Source organism: Nesoenas mayeri, assembly GCF_963082525.1.
Source record: "Nesoenas mayeri genome assembly, chromosome: 4".
NCBI classification, from domain to species: Eukaryota; Metazoa; Chordata; class Aves; order Columbiformes; family Columbidae; genus Nesoenas; species Nesoenas mayeri.
The window spans coordinates 37,657,399-37,683,375 of NC_137540.1; the positions used below are offsets into that span (position 1 = coordinate 37,657,399).

General features: G+C 39.0%; 1 protein-coding gene across 2 annotated transcripts in view; it reads left to right on the plus strand.

The window, feature by feature from the left end:
• The window catches only part of PALLD (palladin, cytoskeletal associated protein), a gene marked incomplete at both ends in the record, with an annotated part of 193,699 nt that overhangs the window by 155,184 nt on the left and 12,538 nt on the right, over window positions 1–25,977 (plus strand). Inside the window, 6 exons of one of the 2 annotated variants that reach the window (XM_080343535.1) lie at window positions 2,938–3,633; window positions 15,433–15,568; window positions 17,901–18,002; window positions 18,589–18,639; window positions 20,188–20,409; window positions 25,385–25,534. In XM_080343535.1, coding sequence (XP_080199661.1) covers window positions 2,938–3,633; window positions 15,433–15,568; window positions 17,901–18,002; window positions 18,589–18,639; window positions 20,188–20,409; window positions 25,385–25,534 — 1,357 coding nt within the window. Of the gene's footprint in view, window positions 1–2,937; window positions 3,634–15,432; window positions 15,569–17,799; window positions 18,003–18,588; window positions 18,640–20,187; window positions 20,410–25,384; window positions 25,535–25,977 lie in introns of those variants that run through there. The other variant, XM_080343536.1, reaches the window with a different exon arrangement.

Below are 25,977 nucleotides of genomic sequence, written 5' to 3' on the forward strand. Positions count from 1 at the left end.
ACACCAGGATTGCAAAACATATTTCAGATAATTGGAAAGAGGATGTAATTACAATTAAACTAATTTTTTCCTGTAATCTCATCCAAAAACTGATTTATTTATATATATATATTTTTTAACTGCCTTCTTTGTTTCTCTACTAATGGGGGCAACATAACAGACCAAATCCTTTGGATCATTTTGACTGCTGGGCTTTCTATATCTGTGGTACAGCAGCGTTATCTTTCAGTGACGTACCTATGCAGAGCTTCCACCGCTATTGTTGTCATTACAAAGGAAAACAGAGTATATAAAGACAAGAAATTAATGAGTATAGGGCAGCATCTGCTGCTAAAAAATAGCTGTGAGTTGGAGATCAATTCTTTGCAGACACGGATTGTGCATTTTCTACCACTGGAATGAAAATTTGCTCTAGGAAGGTCTTCATGTGTTTTGCTACATAGACTGCTGTGATAATGATTATGTCTGCATGTCATTTTTCAATCAGACATGCAATTGCTTTGTCTGGGCCCTAAGCTGAACAAAAGCTTTGCAAATGGAATTAGTGTTGTCCTGAACTAATAAACCCTGACTTACAGCCATGTGTATTCCTGTGTCCTCAAGCCAAGCGTAGTGTGAGAGCAGAGCAACCTCACATTTGCCTGACAACCTTTTACAGATGTACCCTGAATCTGGTCTTGTCTACTGCCTGGGCTGGTCCAGCAGCAGTTCGGTGGCAGGCGCAGTAGTAGTGTATGTACCATTGGCAGGGCCATAGATGGTCATTTGTGTTATGCTGGTATCTGGGCACATTGCCGTATGACTTGGCAATGAAAATAAAAAAAGTCTTAAGACAAGACGCTCTTACTTGCTTGCAGCACATTCTGGGTAAACATAGGAGTGTTGGAGACACATAAACTTATTCTATATTCAATACACCATTTACAATACTGAATTTCCCCCCGTTTTTTTCCTAACCTTAGTCTCTCTGTAATAAATAAAAAATCATTGGGGGTGATTATGATGTAAAATAAAATAAATACTACTTGTAAAGAATTTTACAGTCAGTAGGTCTGCAAATAATCAGACTAAAGACAGAGAATGAGCTGAAAGTGGTAATCATACAGGACTTTCCAGTCAGAGGTGACCTGAAGCATTTCTGTCTTCAGCCAAGAAATTCAAATGATGATGGGAACTAAAATTGTGTTGCTTTAGCCCGTTTAGGAAAGAAGGCTTTTACATATTTTAGCAAAAATCCAACAAAAACTTTCAGCCTGTGTTCTACGGAGTGAAAAGTTGAACTGATAGGGATTTAGAATCTCTATTGTCAACATTAAAAAAATTAATTATATAATTTACAAGTAAACTTCACCATTTCAATATTCTTGTTGCTGATTTAATTAAAAAGGACAATGCAATATCTTTTTAAGTACCGAAATATGTGTTGTTGGTGGGATGATTGACGTTGCTAGAGTTGAACCAACTTTATGACAAAGAAAGTAAAAAGCAACTATTAAACGTAAATAACTGATTGTCACTTTTTTGTCCTAAACAAGCTTGTTCCCATTTTTCTTATCTAAACAATCTCCTTTGGCCTGAGACCATAAGCAGAATTACTGTCAGAAAACATTTTCTGGGAAATGTGGATGGTTGGAATATCAAAATTAATCTTAGAGTGGAAAATATGATGATATTACCATTTCTAATGTTGTTGCTACCAACAAAAGTGTATTGTGCCAGAATCATACATTCATATGCCATGCATTAAGCAGACAGCTTCTAAAATTTCTGCTTAAATGACCTAAATTATATATAAACAATGACACACTTGTATATAAGAAAGTATTTATGTATTAAATATACAGAAAAGGTATATGTGCATATGCTGAAACTTTGTGGACATCTGGAGTGTTGAGATAAAGTTATGATTTCCAGCTGGAACATGACAATTTTAAGCAAGTCAGTCTGATGTATTTTAAGATGACAGACCACACAGTTAATTTTGATCTCAATGTCAATCAAATGCCTGTGTTGTGGACAACAAAACAAATCAAAACACAAACATCCCAGTGCATAGTCTGGTTTGCTTCACTGCTGAACATTTTGCCTTTTTTCTTTTTTTTACTTAATTAACAGTTTTGAGTGCCCCTGCATAGTAGTTTTTTTAGTATTTATTGTTCTGCTAGTGACTGTCTGCATTTCTAAAAGAAATTCTCATTTTCATTTAAGCTGACAGTACTGCAACTAGCAATTCTGCATATCTGTATTCAGTATCTACTAAGATATGTCTCAGAACTTACAGTTAAGAATAAAGCCTGGAAAAAGAAAGTGGGACTAAAGACATGGAGAACCTCAGTTCACCATTTCCTTAGGCTACAAATGCTGCTTTGAAATCTTCTTTCCTCATCTACAGAGGCACGGATGGCTCCAACGCAGAAGCTGGTCCCTTGTCTCCTAGTATCTCATTAAAATCATGGCAGTAATTAGGTCTGTCTGATTGGCCTGCAGAGGGTACAGCAGAAATCAAGGCTGAAGTTGCCACTGAGTAAATAGGTGAGGCTTGTTATCGAAACAGGGCCATTGAATGAAGGAGGCAAGAAATGAAAAGAAACCTTCTTAAGAATTTCAGCACTTTTACCATTACCTACATTATCTGGATTGCTCCTTTAAAATATCCTAAGCATCTTCAAATTGTCTTAGAGTTTACCTTTTTTAAGAACTGAAGGTTCAATTAACTTCTATTATGCATATACTTTTTTCCCCCTTCGTGAGCTCCAAAAATTGACTTTTGTAGTAATGTTTTATCTGTGAAGAGATAGGCCTATTCAAGATTTGCAAATGCTTTGAACCTTCCCTGCATTCTGACTTCCCTAGACCATAGCTCAGTGGAACTTTTACCTCCTCTCCGACCAGCACTGCATGTCTGATCATCTTTTTGTCTATTTTTCCTTCCTACAGGGACCCTATAAAAATACAGCAGCTGCAGAACCAAATTCGTCTGGAGCAAGAAAGTGTCCAGCGGCATCGTCACCAGCAGCAACCTGATCACCATCAGCACCCTCCCTCTTCTCCTTCCTTTCCTCCTCCCCCCTCCTTCCAGGAGCTTGAGGCCAGCCAGTCTGTCACCTCTCCTGTGCCAATGAGTATTCTTAACTCTCATACTTCCCCAACCATGCAGTCTTCCGGCTCCTTCAACTATGCTCGGCCTAAGCAGTTCATTGCTGCGCAGAACATCAGCCCTGCCTCGGGTTACGTGACTCCGTCTTCAGGATCGTCTACTTCCAGCCTTCCTTCTCCTATGTCTCCAACTGCCTCTCAGAAACAGTTTGGGAGAGTGCCTGTTCCCCCTTTCTCTCAGCAGTTTGCTCCAGAAGGGGAGTACGCCTGGTCTCCTTCTTCTCCATCTCCTCCGCCCCCACCTCCACCTGTCTTTAGTCCAGCCGCAACATATCCGGCGTGTGATTCCTTCCCGCTTCCCCCTCCCCCACCCCCTCCTCTTCCTTCACTTTCATCACCTTCCCACAGCCTGTCTCCAACTCCCAGATTTCCTAATTCCGGCCAGTCTCCAGCAGCTTTTCTCAGCTCCATGCTGCCATCCCAGCCACCGCCCGTTTCTGTCAACGCATTAGGCCTCCCAAAAGGAGTGACGCCTCCGTAAGTATCAGCTAATGAGCTCCTTGAGTTTGACTGTACTGAAGATTTATTACACTTGCTTCATTTTATGCTTTTCTAGGGTCCTTTGCTGTTACCTGCTGCGTGAGAGGGAGAGGTGGATGAATTACTTGCAAATGCTTCTCTGCTAGAGTTGGGATAGGGTTTTGTAACCTTCACGGAAGTGAGATTCTGAAAGACTCCTACAGTAGTTACACAAAACAGGAGAAACTAAAGCTTTAAATCGTAGTTGATGAAAACATGAAAGCAGCAGCAAAAGGCTCTGCATGCCCAGGGCAATGGAAGGAGATCTGAGAAAACCCTTCTGATGACCGTGTTCTTTTAAAGTCACATATTCAGTGATATGCAGTCTAGGTTCCTATTACTCCTGCAAACAGAGAAATGTCAAGTAAAGAGAGCATTGTTCAGATGTCCCTATAGCTTTGTGATGCTTAAAGCATAAGGTATTAAAGTATATATCTGACAACAAAATGGTCATAATGATATATTGACTTTTGGCTAGAGGTTTTGTTCTGAGGAAGTTTGGAAAAGGGTTTAGGAGGGGATTTAGAAAAGCAGTGCATAAAATCAAACAGAATCCCTCCCCTAATGACTCTGCGTACTTGTTTTCCCCTTTTGTCTTCTCTAAAGGCCAAAATAGTATTTTGGAGCATGTCAGCTCCTGTCATAGATCAGTTTGTCTTTCCACTGGCACTAGACTCTCATTCCATCCTTAGAGAACAAAGATACATGATGAAGAACAAAAATGAGAATAGCCGTATCCAAGGCTTATTTATAACTTTGTCCAGAAGTTTTTCTAAACATATCTACAGTATCTAGGTGACTTGCTCAGCTACATACTGTTGCGGTGGGAACTTCTGTTATTTCAGTCCAAGATATGAAAAGGAAGAGAAGGAAGAAAGCAGACAGATATAAAAGCAATAAATCACGTCTATGCTTTCAAGCGCATTTCTTTATCTTGATTTCTGTCATATGGCTCATTATGGTGTCTGGCCATAAAACAGATTTAGGACAAAAATGATTAAATAGTACAGTTTGCCCTTGCACTCATAATAGTTGTGATTTTCCATCTTACTGTGTCCTTTGCCCTGGCCGAGTTTCTCTGCTGATACTGACGAATGAAAGTTGCATGATTACTTTACTGACTGCTTGACAGGTAACCACAGCCCACAAAAGCCTGTAGCTACCCCAGATTTTCCAGGAAAGGCTCTGGTACATCTATATAGTTCTGGGTAAGAACTGGATTCCTTTCTGTGTGCTGTGTGGTTGACAGCAGCAGCTCAAGCTTCTGCTGTGTCCCACAAATTCTGGGAGCAGCCTCTTTCCCCGTTACGCTGCGTTCATGCACATATGTTCTCGCCTGGGGCATTAGCTGTGCTCTTCCTCATTTCCTTCGATCTTTGGACAGGGAGACGGAACTCTTGCAAGGATGCTCCCCGCTTCGCGATACCCCTCACCTCCCCATGGCCAGCGGCCAGTCTGGGTGTGCACTGATGGTGGGTCTGTCCCCCTGGGACAAGGCGGCAGCCCCAGGCTCTGAGCTGAGGCTGAGGTGGTTGGCTGTTTGGCCTGCATTCCCTCAGGAAATGCACTCCAGATGGGAGCTGGATCATGTTAACTGTACTGAATGGATGTGTGTATAATTTATGTATACATACATATGTGCATTTATATATCTACACACAATGAGCATTTGTCATCTGAATTATAGCATTAAAGAATGGTAAAAGATGTACTGAATAATGAAAAAAAAAAAACAAAAAACCAAACCCACACTATTTTTTATATATCTTTGATGTCAATTTTTCCCTGGCCTCTCCTTTTTCATTTTCTGTGTAGGTTACTAATGTATGGTGTGTCTTGCTCAGTAAATCATTCTGTTTCCCATCACTCTCATACCATTCCTGTGCAGTTCTTCCCCTTGTCTCCCATCCACTCACTGCTTTTGATCTCTTCTGCTTTGTGCTACAGTTTCAGTTCTTTTTTCCCCTCACCTTCACTTTCTGCATATTTTCCATCACCTTTTGCTCCATCGTTGCAAATCTTCTGTTCTTGAACCATTTGTCTTTCTGAGATGATGTAGTTTTTGATCCACTCACTGTATCTCACAACCTCAACCTATAGTTTCCAACTCAGTACATCTCCAAGAGCCATTGATGGAAAAGTATGATACTGTTTCCTGACAGTGTGCTGTATGGTCTGGGTGCAAGAATGAATGGGAGCATTCCAAGTTTTGCTTCAACTCAGCATCTAAAACACTAGTCAAACCATTCAGCATTTTTCTCCGCCTCTTGATCAGTCATATAGTGGTGATATGGAGAATATGGTAGTGGGTTGCTGAAAGTGAACTAAGCAGAGTTTGAAATGCCCTTCATAGAAACTCCAAATATAGTGTATGAACTGTTAGGATTTCCCCTTTAAAAGATAACTTTATGATTTATTATTATATTTTAACCTCAGTAGAAACAGACTTGGACCTGTCATTTCATTTAGATATTTCCACACTTTCATATCAACTCCCTCTAGAAGATAAAATGCTCTTAAAAGTTTTCCTGTCAGCTTTCAGTGTGTTCATAGCTCTTTTCTCTTGTCTTTTTTTTTTTTTTTTTTGGTGTGTCTATTTAACAATTGGCAATCCACTGTTTATATTTTGTTTATATGGTCTTTTTACTATAGTGATTTACCCTTTTCTCTCCCAGGCATGGTTACTGTGACACTGATAGCCCAATATCTGAAAGAAAACATAATCATAGTCTCTTGTAATTACAAGAAAACATCGCTTGGCAGAGTAAGAAATTCTGCAGACTATTTTTAGAAGTCAGGCATCTCGATACACTGAGAAGCTTATTGAATAACTCTTCATTTTTTTCATACGTTTCAATAGCTTTTCATGACCAACAGAATCAGCACTTAATAGGCAGTATTCTCATTTTCTTCTGATTGTTTTTGTGGTAGGAGCACAATATAGACAAAGCAATAAACATTGCAAGTGGAGACAGTCTGTGTTTGGAGATGATCAAAAGCAGCACTAGTGAAGATTTCTGTAAAAGGGAAGGCACTGTGAAACGTGACTGGTTACATACAAATAACCAACAGAGTCTTCTTTGCTCCTCATGGAGCCAAACATTCCCTCCATCAGCTTTCTTCAGGGATTTCCTTTGCAGTGTATACATCATCTTTGTTTTATTTAAAAGAGAAATATATATATAAGATGGCCAATAAAACAAGTAAAAATCTCTTCCATGCCTGTACTCTGTGAGTCCATGAGCAGTAAATACCATGGTAATGATCCAGCTAAGAGTTGACATTTTCCTTAGTTCTGGACCCTGAGAATCTGTGGAGGTGACAGCATTATCTAAACCAGTTCGATGAAATGAATATTCTTTCCAGTTGACAGGTTTGGAGGCACTGCACCAAGGGTTTATTTGATTTGGGTTTTTTAGAACATATAGTCTTACAGCCTCACCTGAATCATGGAAACAGCTACTTATGATTTTACTACACTTTATTTGGACATCTGAAACATGGAAAGCAGCTTTTTGTAGTTAGCACCTACTAATTTACTTTGAAATGTTTTAAGCATCTATTTGCAACGATTATATGGGAAATGTTTCAGTTGAACAAAATATCTCATCTTTCCAGGAAGCTCTAGCCACTTTGTAGCTGCCAACACTTTCAAGCTGCAACTGTGGTGGTGTTAGCTGAACAAGCTTTGGGAATAACCTTTTCTTCTTGTTGTTAATGGGGTAGATTTGATAAATTCATGTCTTGCCAGAGCATAGTGTTGTCAAACAGGAAGAGAAGTGCTGGTGGAACTGCATAGCTAATTAAGTACTTAAGGGAATTATGAGCGCTCATAAGTTATTTCTGAGCTAAAACTTGGCTGCAGTAACATTGTTGGATACTGTTCTTAAAAATCTGAAGTCTTTCTTTACTTAAAAATACCTCTGTGGTGGGTGGTGTATTGGACTCAGGTTAGCTTCCAGTTACAAAAGACTTGCAGGGAACAATGTGACAGAAACCTGGAACTGAGGGAGTTTTGCCCACAGTTAAATCTGTAGAAGCTAGAATCTGGTCTTCACTGTTTATAAAATATATATATAATATGTGTATATATCCATATGAAGAGAAATAAGTATATTTATAAATTCTAGGTAATCACATACATTGGTAAGTTGACCTGAGCATTTGAGAAAACAAAATTAATCCCTATTTAGTGAAGATTTAAATAACAAGAGTATAAATATTGCTACTAAAAGGTGTGGAGTTATCCAATGAATCTCTTTCTAAGTATAAAAACATGTATTGTCAGCTATACATATATCCTTTCGAAAGGAACTTAAATACAGTATTTTCTTAAGTAGATACTTTTCCTTAAAGATGACTTTTTTCTTAAACTAGATATCTTCAGTAACATTACCTTAGTCAAAAAAATAAAAAGGAAAGAAAAAAAAAACCCACCTGACTTCGCAGGGTTGTTGAAAGAGCAAAACCGTAGATTTACTACTTTCTGGAAAAGAATGGAAATAGAAAACATTGCTTTGAAAAGCATCTTGTAAAATGTAGTTAAATAAGCTGCTTTCATCAGTGTAGGTAATAAATTTAATTGCTGTTTCAGTGATCTCTAGAACCTTAAATCCAAATCTTAAAGAAGATTCTGTGGGAATCATGAGAATAGCAACATCAGAGCTCTGTCTGTTCTTGCAGCTGTGTACTGCGACTAGTCCATTGAATTTCTCAAGTAGCACGGAGGCAAATATTTTAGTAAGCCTTACGTCCCTTGAGTCAGTTAGCAGTGATGGTGACCACTGAGGAAAAGCTGCACTTCTCCATCTTTTTATCTGACAGCTTTCAGCAGTCTTCCCATACAGATGGCAGCTTTCATTTTAGAGTCAACTGTAATGCTGTCCTGTGCACACTGGACATTTACTTTTCCTGTTTCTATGAGTTATGTCTGTCACAACTGTATAAAATGGAGGATACTTACAGCATGTTTGATGTGAAAATAGTGATAAGTAGGAAGGAATACCTTGGTTAAGAATTCCAACATCAAACTGAGAAGTAAGGTCAGGGTGTTTTCTTGCTTCTGAGGGAGCTCAACTCGTCTTCATATGCTGCCTATTCAGTCATACCTGGAGTTATCCCTGGATCTCAGGAAAATATATCTGAAGACAAGTGTTTCTGTAACTGGAAAAATTCCAGCAAATATTGGAGTTTGCATTCATTCCCAACCCCAAATTTTCTTCAGTTATTGCTTCTGTCCATTAGACCATTTTTGTTTAAGGTTTCTTGATTGTTTATGTTTAACCTCCTTTTCCCATGGCTTGGATACTACTTGTGCCTATTAGGCCAACACCTGAATGTTTTGTTTGTGATGTCAGATCACTTCTTGTTTATTTTACTCAGAAACAGCTCATATTGGACGCTTTGTTTTCGCACAATGTAACACCTTTTTATTATATACATACACGTGACTATCATAAAATACATATCCATAACAGTGTTTTCAAAATATGATTAATGTGTATTTGTTCCACTTGAACTTTGAAATCCAGGTTGTGCCGCAGATCTATTCAATTTAAGTTGCTCAAAAATAGAGATCAAGTATTTAACATGGAGACACACACAGAGGAGCCAAAATAACTGACCTACTGTATCCTGATAATCATGGCATCTGGAAATATAATTTTCAAGATGTTTCTATCCAGTTCTTTTTCTAAATGGTATTGACAGATATTTAAAAATGTTGTAAGGTGACAAGTGAACTTAACTAAGAGAATCAGTGTGCACACCTCTCTGTTGGAAAGAAAGAGAGGCTATTTGTACCAATTCATTTATTTCAATACAAATTGCACCGTTGCTTTGCACCCTTTCTTGGTCTGCAAATTGTTTTTCTTCTGAGGACTTAATTTTGTAACTTCCTTATTTTAAGCAGATCCGAACGCCCTGGAAACGTCTGTGAATGTAAAAGCCAGGTACAGTGCTTGATAGTCATGGAGACCTTAATCTTTAGCATTTCATCAACTGGAGTAATGGTTAATATTTTGGAAATTATAACTTTTCTCAGTCCAGTGTAGGTTTTTCTTGGGATTCTGGTAATTACATGTATCTTCTCAAGACTTTGGGACTGTGAGGTCTGTGCCAGCCTTTTCTATATTCAGGAGTAGTCAACGCTTTAGTGTTTTCTTCTTGATCATCAGTTTTGGCATAATGCTGGTAACAATCAGGGAAGATGACCAGTTACAAAATAGGTGGTAGTTTTTCAATTAGTATCCAAATATGTGGACATATGAGAAGCAAACGGGACTTATATATCTATGGTAACCAGTGCAGCATGAGGCAGAGGGATAACTTGGTCTGGTGGGGAAGCAGCTGAAACGAAGAATGAAAAAGCGGACTTGTTCTGTGTTGTCTAATAATGAAGAAGGTTAAAACTTGCTCAGAAATAGATATTATTTATGTCAGTCTTGATCCTATCCAATGGTGAGGCATGACGTATTTATTTTTTTCAACTACAGTTCCATAATCTTTTCTTGGGTGGTAGAAATAATTGAACTTTTGTATTTTTGTTTCATTTAGTGCAAGTCAGCCTTAGTCAGGTCTGTGCCTCAGGCATTCCCTGAATTCAGATGCACGTAAGGTCACATTACTGAACAGAGCTGATTCCTGTTCTCCATAGTAAGTTTGACAAGATCAGACTAAGACAATTTTAATATGCATCTGCAGCTTCAAAGTTTGACCTATCATAGTGCTTGTAGTAACTTTGTTCTCACAGTAAGTGAGAAATGTGGTAAATGGGCAGGAATTAGCTGTATTTTTGGAAGGCTGTCATTTTAAACGAAAAATCAAGTTACTGTTCATTACCTCAGTACCAGAGAATTGATTTGGATTTCTGTGAAACTGAGCCATATTGGCTGCAAACAGGAATTTGTTCTTGGAAGGATAACAACAGCCAGCCTGTTGCCCTTGTTTACACTATAAAAGGTACATAGGAAAGGAAGGAATTGCATCCAGCATGCACTCTGTGTAATTAAAACATGAAAAGTACTGCTGGTTTGGCCTTCTTTCTAAACAAATGTTAGGGCAAAGATTCCAAACTAAGGAGACCCAAGCCAAGGTTGCAAAAACCTTTGCTGTCAAAAATCTCTGTGTGAGAATTAAGATGCCTGAGCTTTGGCAATTCTGTTGCACCCTTTCTGACCTAAAGAATTCAGACTTGCGTGCTTTTGTCTCTGTATTCAGGCCATCAGTGGCTTAAGTGCATGTTTCAGAGATACTTAAAATCTATGTGGGTTTGAGCCTGATTCTCAAAGGCTGATAGTTTCCTTGCACATTTGTGGTAGTGGTTGTGTGCGTGAGATTAATGGTGTCAGTATCTTGAAATATACCTTCTCTGGCTATCTCCTGCTACCTTAATACTCACAATATGGTCTGAAAATTGTACCAGGCAAAGAATGAATGTACAAATACACACATGTATTGGCAGAGTGTTTTGTTTAATACTGTTCCTGAGAAAATATGAAAAGAAAGCTGATGAGCCACTAAGGAGGACACAAATCTTAGGAACTTAATGCATCCAGGTGAGGGGAAGTAAGGACGGTGAAAAATATTTGCAAAAGCAGCTGAAGAACATTTGCTGTCAGGCTGTCTTGACATGAAAACCGTCTCTCAAGCTAAATGAATCTGTGCTTCAGAGGATAGATTTACTAAGGGCCTTCCATTTGTTGCCATTGCCTCGTAGTCATTTTGAAAATCATCTCAAGATTGCGTGTCTTAAGAGCTAATTTGGTGCGGGGGGATGTATGTAGATATGTATTTATGTACATATTTTAAAGTGTATATATGTAAAACAAGAAAGGGAATCTGCAGGAAGAATTACATTTCTTGTGCAGCTGTTCTTTTTTTTTGTCCCAATTTAAAATATTCCTGAAAGAGGTTTTCTAAAGGCATTTGAAGAAATTTTGACTGATACTCCTTTTTATAGTTACATTTTTAAACTGACTGCCTCCTTGCTTAAATACCTCTTCCTGAATGTAAATAGAGAAGAATCTGGTTTTCAGGCAAGTTGCCTTGACCAGATCTTGGATGACATTTCCACACCCACTGTGCAAAGCTCAGGATGTTCTGGCACATAACCAGAGATCTGGAAGGTTGTTAGGGAGCCTGCCACTCCTGTTAAAAGCTACCAGGGATCCCCAGGCCATTGCTGAGATATTTGCATGCCTTGTTCTTAAATAAAATTCCCTACATGACTTGTTCCAGTGTTTACCTGTCACTGGTGAAGAGTGGAGAAAGGAGAGTTCTACATTGTTTTTGTCTAAGCTAGGCCTGTTGTTCTTCAAGTTGTTGTCTCCTCGAAGGACATGGAGAATCATTGAATGCCAGCTGTTTTCTGATGTTTTGTGTTTCATTCACCTCTATCTTCATTCGTCTCATTTCCTGACCAAATAAGCAAGACTTCTTGTGTGCGTGTGCATGTGTGTGTGTGTGTGTGTGACATAGCTTGTCACAAAAGCTATGCTTTCAAAACCATCTGACAGTTTTCGTGTTCAATAACTTTACAATTTGCTGTATTTTTCTTGAAGGGCAGTGACAAAACTATATTCAGTGTCCAACAGCAAGGAAAACAATGAAGTTTCATGTCTGATGCTAATGTGTCTGAATTATATTTCTTTTCCTTTTAAAATGATGATGTTACTGTCCAAGTTGTAGTTTCACAGATTATTGAGAGGTGCTTAATATGTTAGTGCTAATTTTTCATGTTTATTGCTTTCATGCTTTGAACATTTTTCCCGAGTTTAATCATCATTAGATCACCTCTAGAATTATTATGAAGATTATTGGAAATGACAGTTGTTACCTGCAAATGAGTTGCAACATTTGCAAGTTCAGTGTCATCAGCCAGTTTGAGAAACGCTTTTTTTTTTATTTCACTGTTCTAGTTTTTAAGGTTGAAACGCTAAGTACTGAACTTAATATACATAGACCTTTGAAAGACCTCATTGGTATATATTCTCCCAGTTTTATAGGAAAAAAAAAATGGTTGATACTCTCTGAATAACTTTTTGAGACAGTTATGTAGCTGTATAATAGAAATTTCAGCCAGACTCTGTGTCCCTGATTTACTGGGGAACTTGCTGCAGCTCCTGGTGGCTCACTCAGAAGCCACGAACTGGAGTGTATCAAAGCTACTCCTTTTTGCCTATCTGCTGCCCTTTAGCCTGACAGAGAGAGGAGTGTGAGGTGGATATGATTGCATTTTCATTTCCTTATTATCCGGCGCTGCTTTGAAATTGACTGGAATATTATTTTCTTCCATGTAGTGTGGACGTTGAACTTACTGACCTGTAATTCTCTTGTTGCTCCTTCCCTTTTTGGGTGTGTTTGCTTACAGGATTTTTGTTTCCAGAGATAACATAATGCTTCAGAAAATGTTTTCACTTGTTATTTGAAATCCACTCCAGAGCACTTAGCCCATCCCTCCACTTTTCATGTAGTTTTGTGACTTTCTTGAGTAAACTGTACATTTTACCTCTACAGCCTATTGAGTGCCAGGCATCAACAGGTCTTTTTCTGCTAAGACTCCTTCTGTTCATTCAAGTCTGAAGTTTGTAAGAATGTGAAATGAAAACTGTATTTTTAATGTATCACTTGGAATTTTGCAGTAGAATGCATGTCTCCATCAGGAGCTGGCACAGGGCTGCTTCAAGGTGAAGCCAAATTTGAAATTTGCTGCCTTGAAGTTGGTTCTGTGTGTGTGTGTGTGTGTGTGTGTCCCCGTCCTTATCCAAAAAGTGACAAAACTTGGCTCCATGGCTGGATGAGGTAAGAGGCTGGAAGCTGAAGGGAAAGACCATGAGGAGAGAGATGCCACCTCTCCACCAGCCTTCCAGCAGTTGGTCCAGGGTTCCTAAAGGACATTTCCTTCGGATTCCCTTCTGGTCTCTTTCTTGAAGAGACATTATCTCTTCCTTCTCAGCATTCATTTGCCTCCCTGTAGATGGGATAGCTTTCCTGACTTCCTCCTCGAAACAAAGTGGAGGATAATTTGCTTGTTACTTGTTGACTGAGAATATCCTCAGGCAAATGCTGAGGGGATTATTCTGCTTGGTGACTGAGAAGGTCTCCAGCTAGTGGCTGAGTATTTCTAGGGCAAGCGATGTTCTCTGGCTCTTTGTGATATATTAGGCAAACATCTGCTCTTCTTCTGTTGTGATTTAATCTGAAAATGCAGTTCTTTTTACAAGAATGTCACCATTTTCCCATTTTACATTTACTTTCAGTAATTAATCTATTTACTTTGATGAAATGTTTTAGGAATTTAGACAGAAATGTTTCCAATTGTTGTCTTTTCCATCTATTCACTTAGTTCCTTTTTAGCTTTTGACAGCACATGGGTATTGTTTCATTTTAACTAATGCTAAAAATTATCATTGAAACAACTTGCTGAAGAGTGAATTCTCTCTAACCATGTTAAAGAAACATAGCATCAAACAATCACAGTATGTTTGGGATTGGAAGAGACCTCAGAAGATTATCTAGTCCAATCCCCCTGCCAGAGCAGGAACGCCCAAGAAAAATTGTTATGCCCATATGATTCTTGTCTAACATTTTGGTGTTAGTAATTAAATGATTAATTTGTGTATTGGAAAGAAGTTTATCCCTTACATGTTAGTTTGATATTTTTTCCATCCCTGTCAACTTTGAACTTATCAATTTGCCTGATTTGATTCTATATTTTGCAAAAGTCATGGGCTGAGCTCTATTGAGTCAATCAAGTTAAAAAGCCAAATCAACAAATGAAACTAGTATTGAATTGGTATCAGTGTTTTAAACAATAATGTGTGACTTCACTGGAGAACTGGGATGTGCTAAAAGTTTAAAATACTACTAGCAATGTTGATTTCTTCACAACTGTGTAAGAACAGCTGATCTTCAGTAGAAACCACCATTGTTGGGCACTTCCAGCAGTAGAGCCATCGTGACATTACTGAGAAGTGTTAAGTATCAGCGCAGACTGGAGCAGAAGATTTCCTGTGCCGTTTCAGAAAATGGGAGTGAGACAACCCGAAAGTGCGGTCATAACTTGTAGACTAGGAATAGCTTGGCCCTGTGATTGCGAACTGTGAAAGGGTTGCCATTTCCCTGTGAAATCCTGCTGCTGAAAACTGCTTTGCAGGGATGATTTTTCTTTTTGCCAGTGTAACGTGGACTCTGTGAATGGCTCTCCTTTCAGAAGCAACATTTACGTGTTGCCTTCCGGGTAGGTGTTCACAGAGATATGAAGAATAAACATGAAGTTATGTGTTGTGTATTGAAAAGCTGTAACAAGGAATTAGTTAATAAATAGTATAGGAAATTAATTATTAACTGCCCTGTCTTACATCTTTCTGGTCTTTATCCATCTGGTACTTCATAGGAGCCTTGTTTATCTTCCATGCCCATTTATCTAGTCATGCTTTCTCTTTCATGTTTCCCCCACTTTGCTTTATTGCCATTGCTCATCAGTTTCCTCTTGGAGTGTATGGTGTTCACAGCCACCGCTACACAACCCTGAGCCCTGTTTTAACTAACACACAAATGTAGCATAGTTTCAAATTTGTCCTTAAACCAACCATCCAGTGATGTGAGTTAGAAGGGGCAGCATAGTAAGTAAGATGCCAGACCTTAATTTCAAAGACACAATGTCATTTTCTTCACCATATAGCAGTGATTCCAGATAAATTCCTAAATATCAATGTTTTCAGGAAAGCTTATGAATTTTCCTGTACTGTTTTGCAGGGGATTTCCTAAGAAAACAGGCAGAACTGCTAGGATAGCATCAGACGAAGAGATTCAAGGGTCAAAAGACGCTGTAATTCAGGATCTGGAAAGAAAACTTCGCTTCAAGGAAGACCTTTTGAACAACGGGCAACCGGTAAAAGAACATTGAATACCCCAGGGAACAGGAGTGGGCATCATGGGTAGTTTCTCAGATATGCTGCATGTAAAATAATTGTTATATATTATTTTAACATTTTATGTTTTTATTATTTTTAATTTCATTTGCAAAGCTGCATTTCCATAAGGAATGATAGTGTACATTTTGGCCTACCATTCATTCTCCTGATGGGCAACTTTACTTGGACTTAACAAAGCAATAGAGGTCTCCAAGATGATGAATTTGTGTAAGAAACTTGTACGGTCTGTACCTCAAGGGCTTTTTCAGCCTCAGAGACCATTTAGTGTTGATTGTTCATCACTGGTGGGCTGGCCAGTAAACATATGCATAGCTCTTGATCAGTCCAATCTCATTCTACCTTTTGCCCAGCCAGTGGACAAGGAGGGGAAAAAGTAGGTGGTCAGTGGATGTCAGAGCAGGACAAGGCAGTTCATGATGAGAAACAACCCATTAGATCTTGCAGCTGTGGGACTTTTTTGACCAATAGAATAAAATAACCTATACTAATAACTTACAGACTTTATCAGGAGTTAACGACCTGCTTGAGAAGTCAAGATATGAGGTAAAATGGGCATATCAAACAATTGAAATGCACAGCTGCAAAGTTCTCCATTAATTTTTGTGCATTTTAAGATATACATAAAAGATAAAATACCAAACTCTTCCTGCTCAGAGCTGATGAGAAGCAGCTCTCCTAAGACTTGATTACAGTTATTAAGGCATTGATTTAAATGCCTTTGAAGCAGGAATCTCTTTTAAGAGGAAAGTAATTTTTAAAATGTAGACTGGCACTCCTGTTTTGTCAATGAAATGTTTTCAAAAGCATCTGAATGCCTTGGGATACCTTTGTGTCACTGAAAGGTGGTGTGTTTCAGGTTTCTCAGGACCGTACTCAGAAGTTCGCTAAGTTTTCTGCCATGTCAGAGGGGTGGACTATGGTGGTGTAGTTCAAGGCAGCCTGTTGAGTCAGATGGTCTAGTACACAGCTGCCGGGTTCTGGTTCTTAATGAGGTCAATGGAGGGAAGTAGGGAAGATGTTCAGAGTGACTCGTACTTCTGTACTTACCTTTCTCCATTGACTGCACGAGGTTGGGCAGTGAAGGAGGATCACTCTCATAGTGTACAAGTTTCTGTTTTTTCAAGGGAGGTGGGCTGAGCATGACTGTCAATGCCTATTTTGGAAAGTGAGAAAGATGTTTTGCCTGGACAAATGAATGGAATGTCCTGAGAAAGCTCACATGGCCTGACGAAAAAAAAAGAGACCTGTGATCAGATGATGTGGGAGCTTGAACCAAGTTAAACTCCGGGTTTGCGTTTGCCTTGAGGCTTTTGTATTGCAGATTCCTGTCTTCAGTGATTCTGTTTGTGTAATCATGGCTGGGGGCACTTGGAGTGATCACAGAAGAAATTAAAGTGAAAAAAAGTTCATGACTTTCTTAGAGATTTGTAACTAAGCCAACACTGGTACCTAGTTCTCATGAGTCTCAGCCTGCTGGTTTAGCTACAATATGACATCTTTTAAAAATTCATTTAAATGAGCTTTTTTTAAAATGGAAGCATTAAGTAGATGTGTGATGTTTTACAATTTCCATTCTTTTTCCATTTTTCTGTTTAAATGAGACAATATCACCATGTAATGAGTTTGCCTTTCATTTACTGGCATTTTTTTGCAATGCTGATTTGTAAGAAAGTGCCTAAGTGCCTGAAATGTGTTATTGAAAGTAGAAGGAATAATAATCAGATAATTTAATTGTACGCTTAGAGTTTTATTTTAACTGGCGTCACCTTCTGAGTGTAAATTGTCTTTTATAAGCTGTCTTCATAATTTCTGAAAGAGTTAGAAGAAACAGAAATTAAAAACCTTAAGGAATATATTTTTCTATAAAGCTGTCATATTTTTGACAAAATAATCAAGTAGCATTTTTGGCAGAGTTTTCTCCTGTGTGGGTCTAATGTAAAAATCAAGCAGAACGGCTAGGATGATTTGACATGCACTTTTTTAATGGATATGCTGATTTAAGCAGTTCCTATTGCTCATTCCTGCCCGAGTTCCTGGCAAGAGAATGGAGACAAATGGCAGAGTCAGGGCAGGGGTCGCTTAAGCCAGAAGAGCCACTTGTAATGCAAAAAAAATGCATCACAAACTGCGGTATAAAATTTCTGTTAGAAACATATTGCTGCTCTCTTTTCTTAACTTTACTTAAAGCGTTGCTTACTGTTCTAACTGCCTCGTAGTTCTTAAAGAGAAATAAGCACTTTTCTTTCTTCTTTTCCCTCCCCATCATCCCCCTTTTTATTTTTTGTTCAGAAATTAACGTACGAGGAAAAAATGGCTCGTCGATTGCTGGGAGCAGATAGTGCTGCAACTGTCTTCAACATCCAGGAACCAGAAGAGGAGCCTGCTATACAGGTGCCACAGAACTCTACACTTTCATAAGAGAATAAAAAAATTCCTTTCAATTTTTCTTTTTTACTGGCTGTGATTGTCTAAAAAAAACCCAAAAAACAAAAAACAAAAAAGTCCTACATAAGACAATAAATATACACAAGATAGGACGGTTTTGATTACAGAAGTCATATGTTATATATCAGTGAAGTAAACTGGAGAATCACATGCCCATTGCTCAGTTTTTCCATAAGGTTGAGAGTTCTCAAATGTCTGCTCTCGGCTTTAAACTCTTCCGTTTATCTTATTCTGTCCTGACCTTTAAGTCTCTCAAGGCAAAAATACATCTACTATCTTGAAACCATCTTTTCTTTATGTGTGTAATGTGCACGTTTTGGCTGCAGACCAAAAACACAACAGAAAGTCTGCTTGAAGGGCCAGGTACACATTCTCCGTTGTTCAGATGCCAGAGTTGCTATTTGGAAATGTGTAGCATTTGTTTGCTTATGTTACCACATAAAGTACTTTCTCCAGCTAAAAACTCTGCAAAACTGTCCTGGGTTACTCTTGGTATTCCTTCTGCCTCTTGATCTTTTTTCTGCCCTTGCAGGAAGTTCGCTCTGTTGGTGCTTCTGTAGTGAGTCCTGTGGACACTCAAAAGGTTAACGTTTTCACCTTTTTCTGTCTTGCTTTTTTGTCCATTGATTTTTTTTTTTTTTCCTTTTCCTCTGTCATCTTTGCCCTTTCCCTTCTGCTGCTCATGGTTGATAACAAGAGGTCACATAGCATTAAAAACTGGGGAGATTTGGGCTGCCCTCCCTTCAGGGTGCTAAAGTTGTTCTATAATCCTGATTGTCTGAGCGCAGGCAGCTAAACTGCAGTAACAGTGTGTTCCAGTGTCTGTCTGCCGTTGTGTTAACGTACACTGATACTAACTGCCTTGCATCCAAATCAGCTGCTCTTTATATGTACCACGTGTACTTCGTAATTTGCCTTTATGATAAGCTTTGAGGGAACAAAGAGATTTAAAGTATGTTTGCAGTTTACAGAGGTGTTTCACTTTTCTTCGATTTTTTACTTTTATCGAAGGTTATGATTAGTTCTTTAACCAGTCAGCAGAAAGACTAAATGACATTCCCAGATGAGAGGTGATGATAGAGGATGAGTATGTGAAAAGAGGCTACATATGAGATATGTGTTCTACTGTAAATAAATGGCCAAAGGTCATTTGAAAGAGTGCACAAATTTCTGCTGACTCAGGAGAGCATTGGCTAAAAAAGTTACATAGATAGATAGATAGATAGATGCTTTTTTTCCTGCTCCCCCTCCCCCCCCCACCTTGCTTCTGAGCTTTCTTGCATTCTGGCATTATCTTTGTTATCACTAAGATTCAAAGCAGGACTTTGGTACTGCAAAGTAGATAGAGTGAACAGTTCAAGAAAGTAAACAACTGTGTATGTCACAGCAGTAACATTTCCCAGTATCAGAAGAGCAAATTTAAACTAGCCATAGTGTTTTACACTGGATGAAAGTTTCCTCTCTTTTTTCTATATCTTGAATGCTTTTATGACAAAATTTGTTTTTAAGGAAGAAGTGATACTTTTGGCCAGACAAAGGGGACCGTGGCAACAGGAGTAAAGTGAAGCAACTATCATGGACTGCCAGTGTTGCCATTTTCTCTTTTTTTTTTTTTTTTCCTCATTTTTACAGGCAACTATAAACAAAATCATTTTAGCCTTCTGATGCAGCCCCGATACAGTCCTATGCAAATAGCAGATGTGAACCATATGGTCTTCTGGCCATCTGGAAACAAAACCCACCCTAAATCTGCCTGTACCCTCAAGGAAATATTAGTGTGTTTCTTTTGTCTTTATGAACTGCTTCAGTATACTTTTATTACTATAGGCTTTTTTAAAAAATGGAAAGAAAGCAACCAATGACTTTCCTTCCCCTTATAAATTAGACCTTAAGATAACATGAAATACAATTTTTGCCTCATACCAGATGTCTCCATTGTTTCATAGGAAAGTTATTGGAGACAAAGATTATAGTGTTTTTCTTCAACAAGATTCAGTTTCCTTTTATATGTAAAACCTAATGGGTTGTCAAAGATCAGTAGAAGAAAAAAAAACCCCAATACATTAGGAACACATCTTGCTAAGCAATGTGTTGAAGCTGGGCATTAATATGTACCTTTCTTGTTTGACAGGAGTATAAAGTCTCCAGCTTTGAGCAAAGACTGATCAGTGAAATTGAATACAGGCTGGAGAGATCTCCTGTGGAAGAATCAGATGATGAGGTGCAACATGGAGATGAACCTCTTGATAACAGTATATCACCGTATTTTGAGATAAAGCTGAAACATTACAAAATCTTTGAGGGAATGCCAGTCACATTTACATGCAGAGTGGCAGGAAATCCAAAGCCAAAGGTAAGAAAAGAAGGTAAACATTGCTAGAACTGCTCTGAAGAGTTTGCAATTGGTACGTTAGTCAGCCTCTGGACCCTCTGGGCTGTATCTTAGAGGAACGGCAGATATTCTCTCTTGACAAGGACTTCTAGCTGGTGTAAACTGTCAAATCTCTTTTGACATTGCTGGAATTATTTATATTTATACTAGGCAAAAAATCCTGCTGTGAGGCATCGGCTCTTAGTACTCCCTCCCGAGACTTCACCTCAATTATTTTACCTGGAACTAATACTTCGTCATTTTCAGAGTTATTCGCAGGGTCCATCTGTACCCCAGAGCGCAGCACGGTGCTACAAACTCCCTTGTGAGCTGACACAGTAGTCCCCAAAGCAACCTCCTCGGGTTAACACGGGCAATTAGCTCAGGCACAGCAATGTGCTTACGCAAAAATATGCTGCTTCTGGTTCAGAAGCCAGTGTGGTATCTATGCATTCTTCAGTGTTGCAGAGTTTATATCTACACACCCTAACAAGACTAAATTTTATTGAAAGTTAGAGGAAGGCCTAATAAAATACCATAAGCTTCCATATATCCCAACAGCAAGACCAGACATGCTGGTGAGGTTTTAATGAGTGAGCTTCTGAGGGAGGGTTGGGTTTGGGAAGCATTTCCTTTTAGCAAATGTAAATGTACCTGTTGTATGATGTCAGTAGCCTGGAAGAATGCCTTCCTTTGGTAGGTTGTGCTTAACCATTTCAAAAATTGCTTGGCAAATTGCTTGACTCATTATGCAGCAGGCAGAAGCAGTAGCTTCCTCAGCTTCCTTGCCAAAGCCGTTTTCTTTCCCGTGAGGGCCTTGCAGCTCTTACAGTGACCTCTTGTGGACAGGGCTCTTTCCCTCTTAGACAAGATCAAAAGTGCCGTATCTCTTAGGTAGGATCTTCACGGCAGCAGCCGCATTCAAATCTCTCATCTAGTGTAAGTTTTACAGGTATTTTGAACAGAGATAGATACAAATGACTGACTTTAAAAGTCCAATGATATAGGTGTACAATACTGCACAAACTGTAAAAAGAAAAAATGGTCCTTGCCAGGTAGCAGAGAAAAGAACAACAGAGAACTAGAGCTGTGTCTACATGAGCAAGTAATGGAGAGCAGAAGAAGCAAATCTGTGGAATGAGAATCCATCCCTGCATGCATTTCAGAAGGTTTTACTTCAGGCTAGCTCTAATCTCGTCCCATAGACTGATGCAGATGCAGCATATTAGATGTGTTCTTGGAGCACATTTTCTGGCTTAGTTTCATCTGAAAAGAATCCAATTATGTGCTCCAAGACCACAACACGATGTGAACCACTGCAAAGTAAGTGGGGCTGATCGCTATAGTCATATCACAAAAGCACTCCTGCTTCAGACTGAAGACACACACTGAGAAGATTAGCCCAGTCTGACTGAAACCAAACCCTGATGTCCAGCATTACTTTTGAGATAACAGTACAGGAGAGTCTGTTGTGCCGAAGAAGGGTAGAAGACAAATGGGTTCATTGGTGCTAGAGGTGCAGTGTGCTGGAGAGGGACTCTTTTTGCCTGAGGCTTATGACTAAATTGCTGGATCACCTCTTATGAGTCAGTCTTAGTCAACGTAGCCATTCCCTAATTTTCACAGTTTCCAATTAAGGTTTAGTTTCACAGTCATCTTAATCTGATGTAAGACAGATGAAAGAGGATGTCTCCTTCCCCTTACTCTCCTTGTTTTGGCATTAGGGATTGCACAGCCAAGAAACCATGCACTAGTAGTTCCCCTGAAGCACAGTGTTGTACAGGAGTATCTGATGTGAATGCACTCTGATTCAGATACGATGTTCTGTTTTTCTGCAATGTCAAAGCATGCACATTAAGAAGTGATTTGCCTCTTGCACCTGGGACTGTGACCCTTTATTCCATTCACTTGCAGATGCTTTGTGCGATTTGTTAAGTTGCTTGGGATGGAACCAATTTCAGTCCTGCTGGATGACTACTTGTTATCTGGGCTTTGCAAATGTCAAATCTTCCCCTCATCCTCCGGACCATGCCAAGATAGCAGTTCTGAAATGCTCGATGGCTGAGGGCTGCCCTTCTGCTGTCATTTGTTGAAGCTGGAAGTGTTGCCCCTGAATCAGTTCTTTACTTTGGCAAATGAAAAGCTGGAAATAATTTACTAACTTGAAGCTCCTCCCTTCTAAGTATTCTGGCAGCTCTGCCAAGGAATGGCTTTGGGAAGGACTGTGGTGTTTCTAAAATCTGGCATTCATTACAAGGGATTTTTCTAAGCAGGGTTATTGGCTTGATTATTTTTTCCCCTGAACATGCCATGTAAATTGAATACTGATGTGCAAATTCTGTCTTCATAAATATGACTTCTAAAATCTGAGTCTACTTTTGTTATAACCTTCAGTGTAACATAAAACTGTTTTCTCATTAAAATGAGAACCTGTGGTGATACAGGAGGGATTGTGGAATACTTCTCTTTAAGGGATATTTCCCTTCAGAATTAGGACAATGCCATACGAAAGGTTGAGACATGAATGTTGCGTAAAGCTTGTACTGCTCCTTCTTCACATGACTGAATATAATTCTTAGTGATTAAAAATGCCTGTGCTGCCCAAGATCAAAACCCCTTTTGTACTGTGTATTCCATTGTATTCCCAGTCATTACACATTGGTTTCTGAAAATCTGGTGCAAATAAAAGCAATCCAGATGCAGGATTTGGTGCTTATGTAGCTTAATGGTACATTTATTAAAAGGTATCCTAGAAAGAAAATACTTCACTGCGAGGGCCGTTGTCTCCAGCAGTAGTGGTTTCACTTATTAACTCTATGCCAGATAACGGCAATATTAAGACTAACTACTCGTAAGTAAAAGCCAGTGATGCCAATGCTTTTAAACTTAGTGGAAGCATTGGACAACACATGTATCATGTTTGGATAGCTGGTTCAGTTGATAGTTGCATGGATTTGCATGTATTTCCATGTAATAATTCCTGGCATGTCTCCTGATATTTCTGATAAGTGCATTGTTATTAAATAATTACTACTTAATGCAGTAGATTTCCAAGCAACATTATGACACATGTAAAGCATACAAGTTAAAACTCATTTTTTGCAGGTATATCGTTACCAGCATCCATTAGCATGTGTATATAAGTGATCAAATATCTTTTGCATCTCCAGTAAGTGCTCTGTCAGCAGATGAGAAGACATGACTAAATCTTTTGTTAGCACCACAGAGTCTCTGCGAGGCTGCTGACAGACAAAATGGGAAACAAGTATAACCAGCTATGAGGAAATGAAATCATTTCTAGCTGCACATAATGCTTGTTAATATAAAAACCATACACGGTAATTAATTTTTAAGGGAAATTTCCACTCATTCCCTCCAAAACATTCTCCATTGTGTTTTTGTGAAATTTAAAAGTATATCCTTAACTTTTCCCCCAAGTGAGCGAATTTAGAGCTTTGAAATGTTGGCATGTATGAAGAACCTGGCAGATTAAACTCTATCAGGAATTGTGCTTTGCTTTGTCGCTTCATTTTCACTGGAAAGCCAGCACCCTTTCCTCACTGTAAGACCTAAAGTCCCGCCTCAAGAATTAGACTGAGGAGAATCTGTGTTTTCCTCACGCAAAATAGTCGCAGCAGTCACACGACCAGGACACAGGCAGTTGTTGTACTTTGTACAGGTTAACCTCATAAAAGCTCTGCAGATTTCTGCACGAGTGATTTAAGTAACGCTGACCAGCGCTGAGGTTGTGGAGTAACACACGCTTCAGAAATGACAAGTAAATAATGTTCTACTTAAATCTGGGTTTGGGGAGCTGAATACAGCCTTCCTAGAATAAAATGGTTCACATATTCCTGTGTGTGTTTTCATGCTTACACTACATTTTTCTTTTGATTCCAGCAGATTTCGCTTTGGGGTTTTATGCTATTTTTAAAATATAGCAAAAAAAAAAAAAAAACAACCCAAGGCTAGGTCAAAATATTTGATTTTCTTTTTTCCTCAAGTTTGAGGCATTAAAAGTACATACTTTTTTGTGTAATTTATGGATTATTATAAGATATTATTCTGCATACATCATTTTCTTGGCTCACCGAAAGCAGATCTTAGGTCAGCCAGAGAATAAAATTATGTATCAAAAGTAATGGAAAAGACCTCCGTTTGATAGATCGTGTAACTGTTCTGTGCAGCTTGGAACTGTACTGGTGTTGGCGTGCAATTATCCAAGGCTACATACCTACGTGCTGACTTGTTTTGAAGTATTTCCCGTGGCTTGGTGAAGCTGTCCTTCTGCAGCTGTCTGTCACGTCGGGGTGACACTGCTGGATTCAGTCATGCGATTATGCTGAGCACACGGACCTGCTCCTTGCCAGCGCCAGCAGCTGAATCCCCTTCTGGCTTTTTGGTCCAGTCAGCACAAGGGATGTGAGACAAAACTGGTGTTTCAAAAGTGAGATCATTACTTCTGTTTCATTCACCACTGAATTAGCTATTCCTATAATCACCTCGTTGTGTGTTTTTATTTTCTGTAAAGAGAGCAATAGCATCCTCAAGTTCTTTCTGCAACTTCTTCAGATTTAAGTGATATAAAAAATTGAAAATAGCTATCTTCTCTGGCACAGAACTTTTCTTTATAGTAACATCTATTTTCAGTTCTCAAAACGTTCATCTCCAGTTCTGTCCTTGCAATGGGCACAGCCCTAATGCCCCTGTAATTTTCTTTGGTAAATGTTCATGACACCATCTTTCCCTTTGAGGGATTGCTAACCTGTAACTTGTCTTTTAATGAAAGTGCTTCACCGAGTGTGGTTCTGCACTTTTACTAGATGATCAAACTGGTTTCCTTTTTGTGCTCTCCAGAGAGGTTTTCAGCAGTTAAGATTCGTCAATGCTGGTAATTGAGAAATGATGACAATGAGCACCCGCCTCTTATCAGCCGTGCCTTGTTTTTTTCCGGCAGATTTATTGGTTTAAAGATGGGAAGCAAATTTCCAAACGAAGTGATCACTACCGAATTCAAAGAGAACCTGATGGAACTTGCTCACTGCATACTGCAGCCTCCACCCTGGATGATGATGGGAATTACACTATTATGGCTGCTAACCCACAGGTAAATGAAGGTTTGGCTCCAGAGCAAACATGCTTCTGGACATAAATCTTCAGAAAACTATCTCATCTTACGTATGCATGATTTAATTAAATGATGAGGTCACCACAGAGTATGTAGGTTAGATTTGTGTTTTCATCTTGCATCAGTAGGGTGGGACCTTTCTATCTCCAAGAGATTAGCAACTCAACAGCAGGTTTTTTCCTATGGTTTGAGGTTTCAGAGGGGAGGGGTGTTGGGTTTTAAGCAGTGTTCAACCATTTGTTTCAGCTGATAACATCTCAGTATCCTGAGCATGGAGAGCACACACACTGGAAAGGCGGGGCTGAATCCAGTTTACCAGCAGAAGTAACCAAATCCAGCAACTTAATTTTTCTTCTGTTGACACTAGTCATTGACTGAGGCCAACTTTTTTAAATGAGTGGGAGTATATCACACCTCAACAT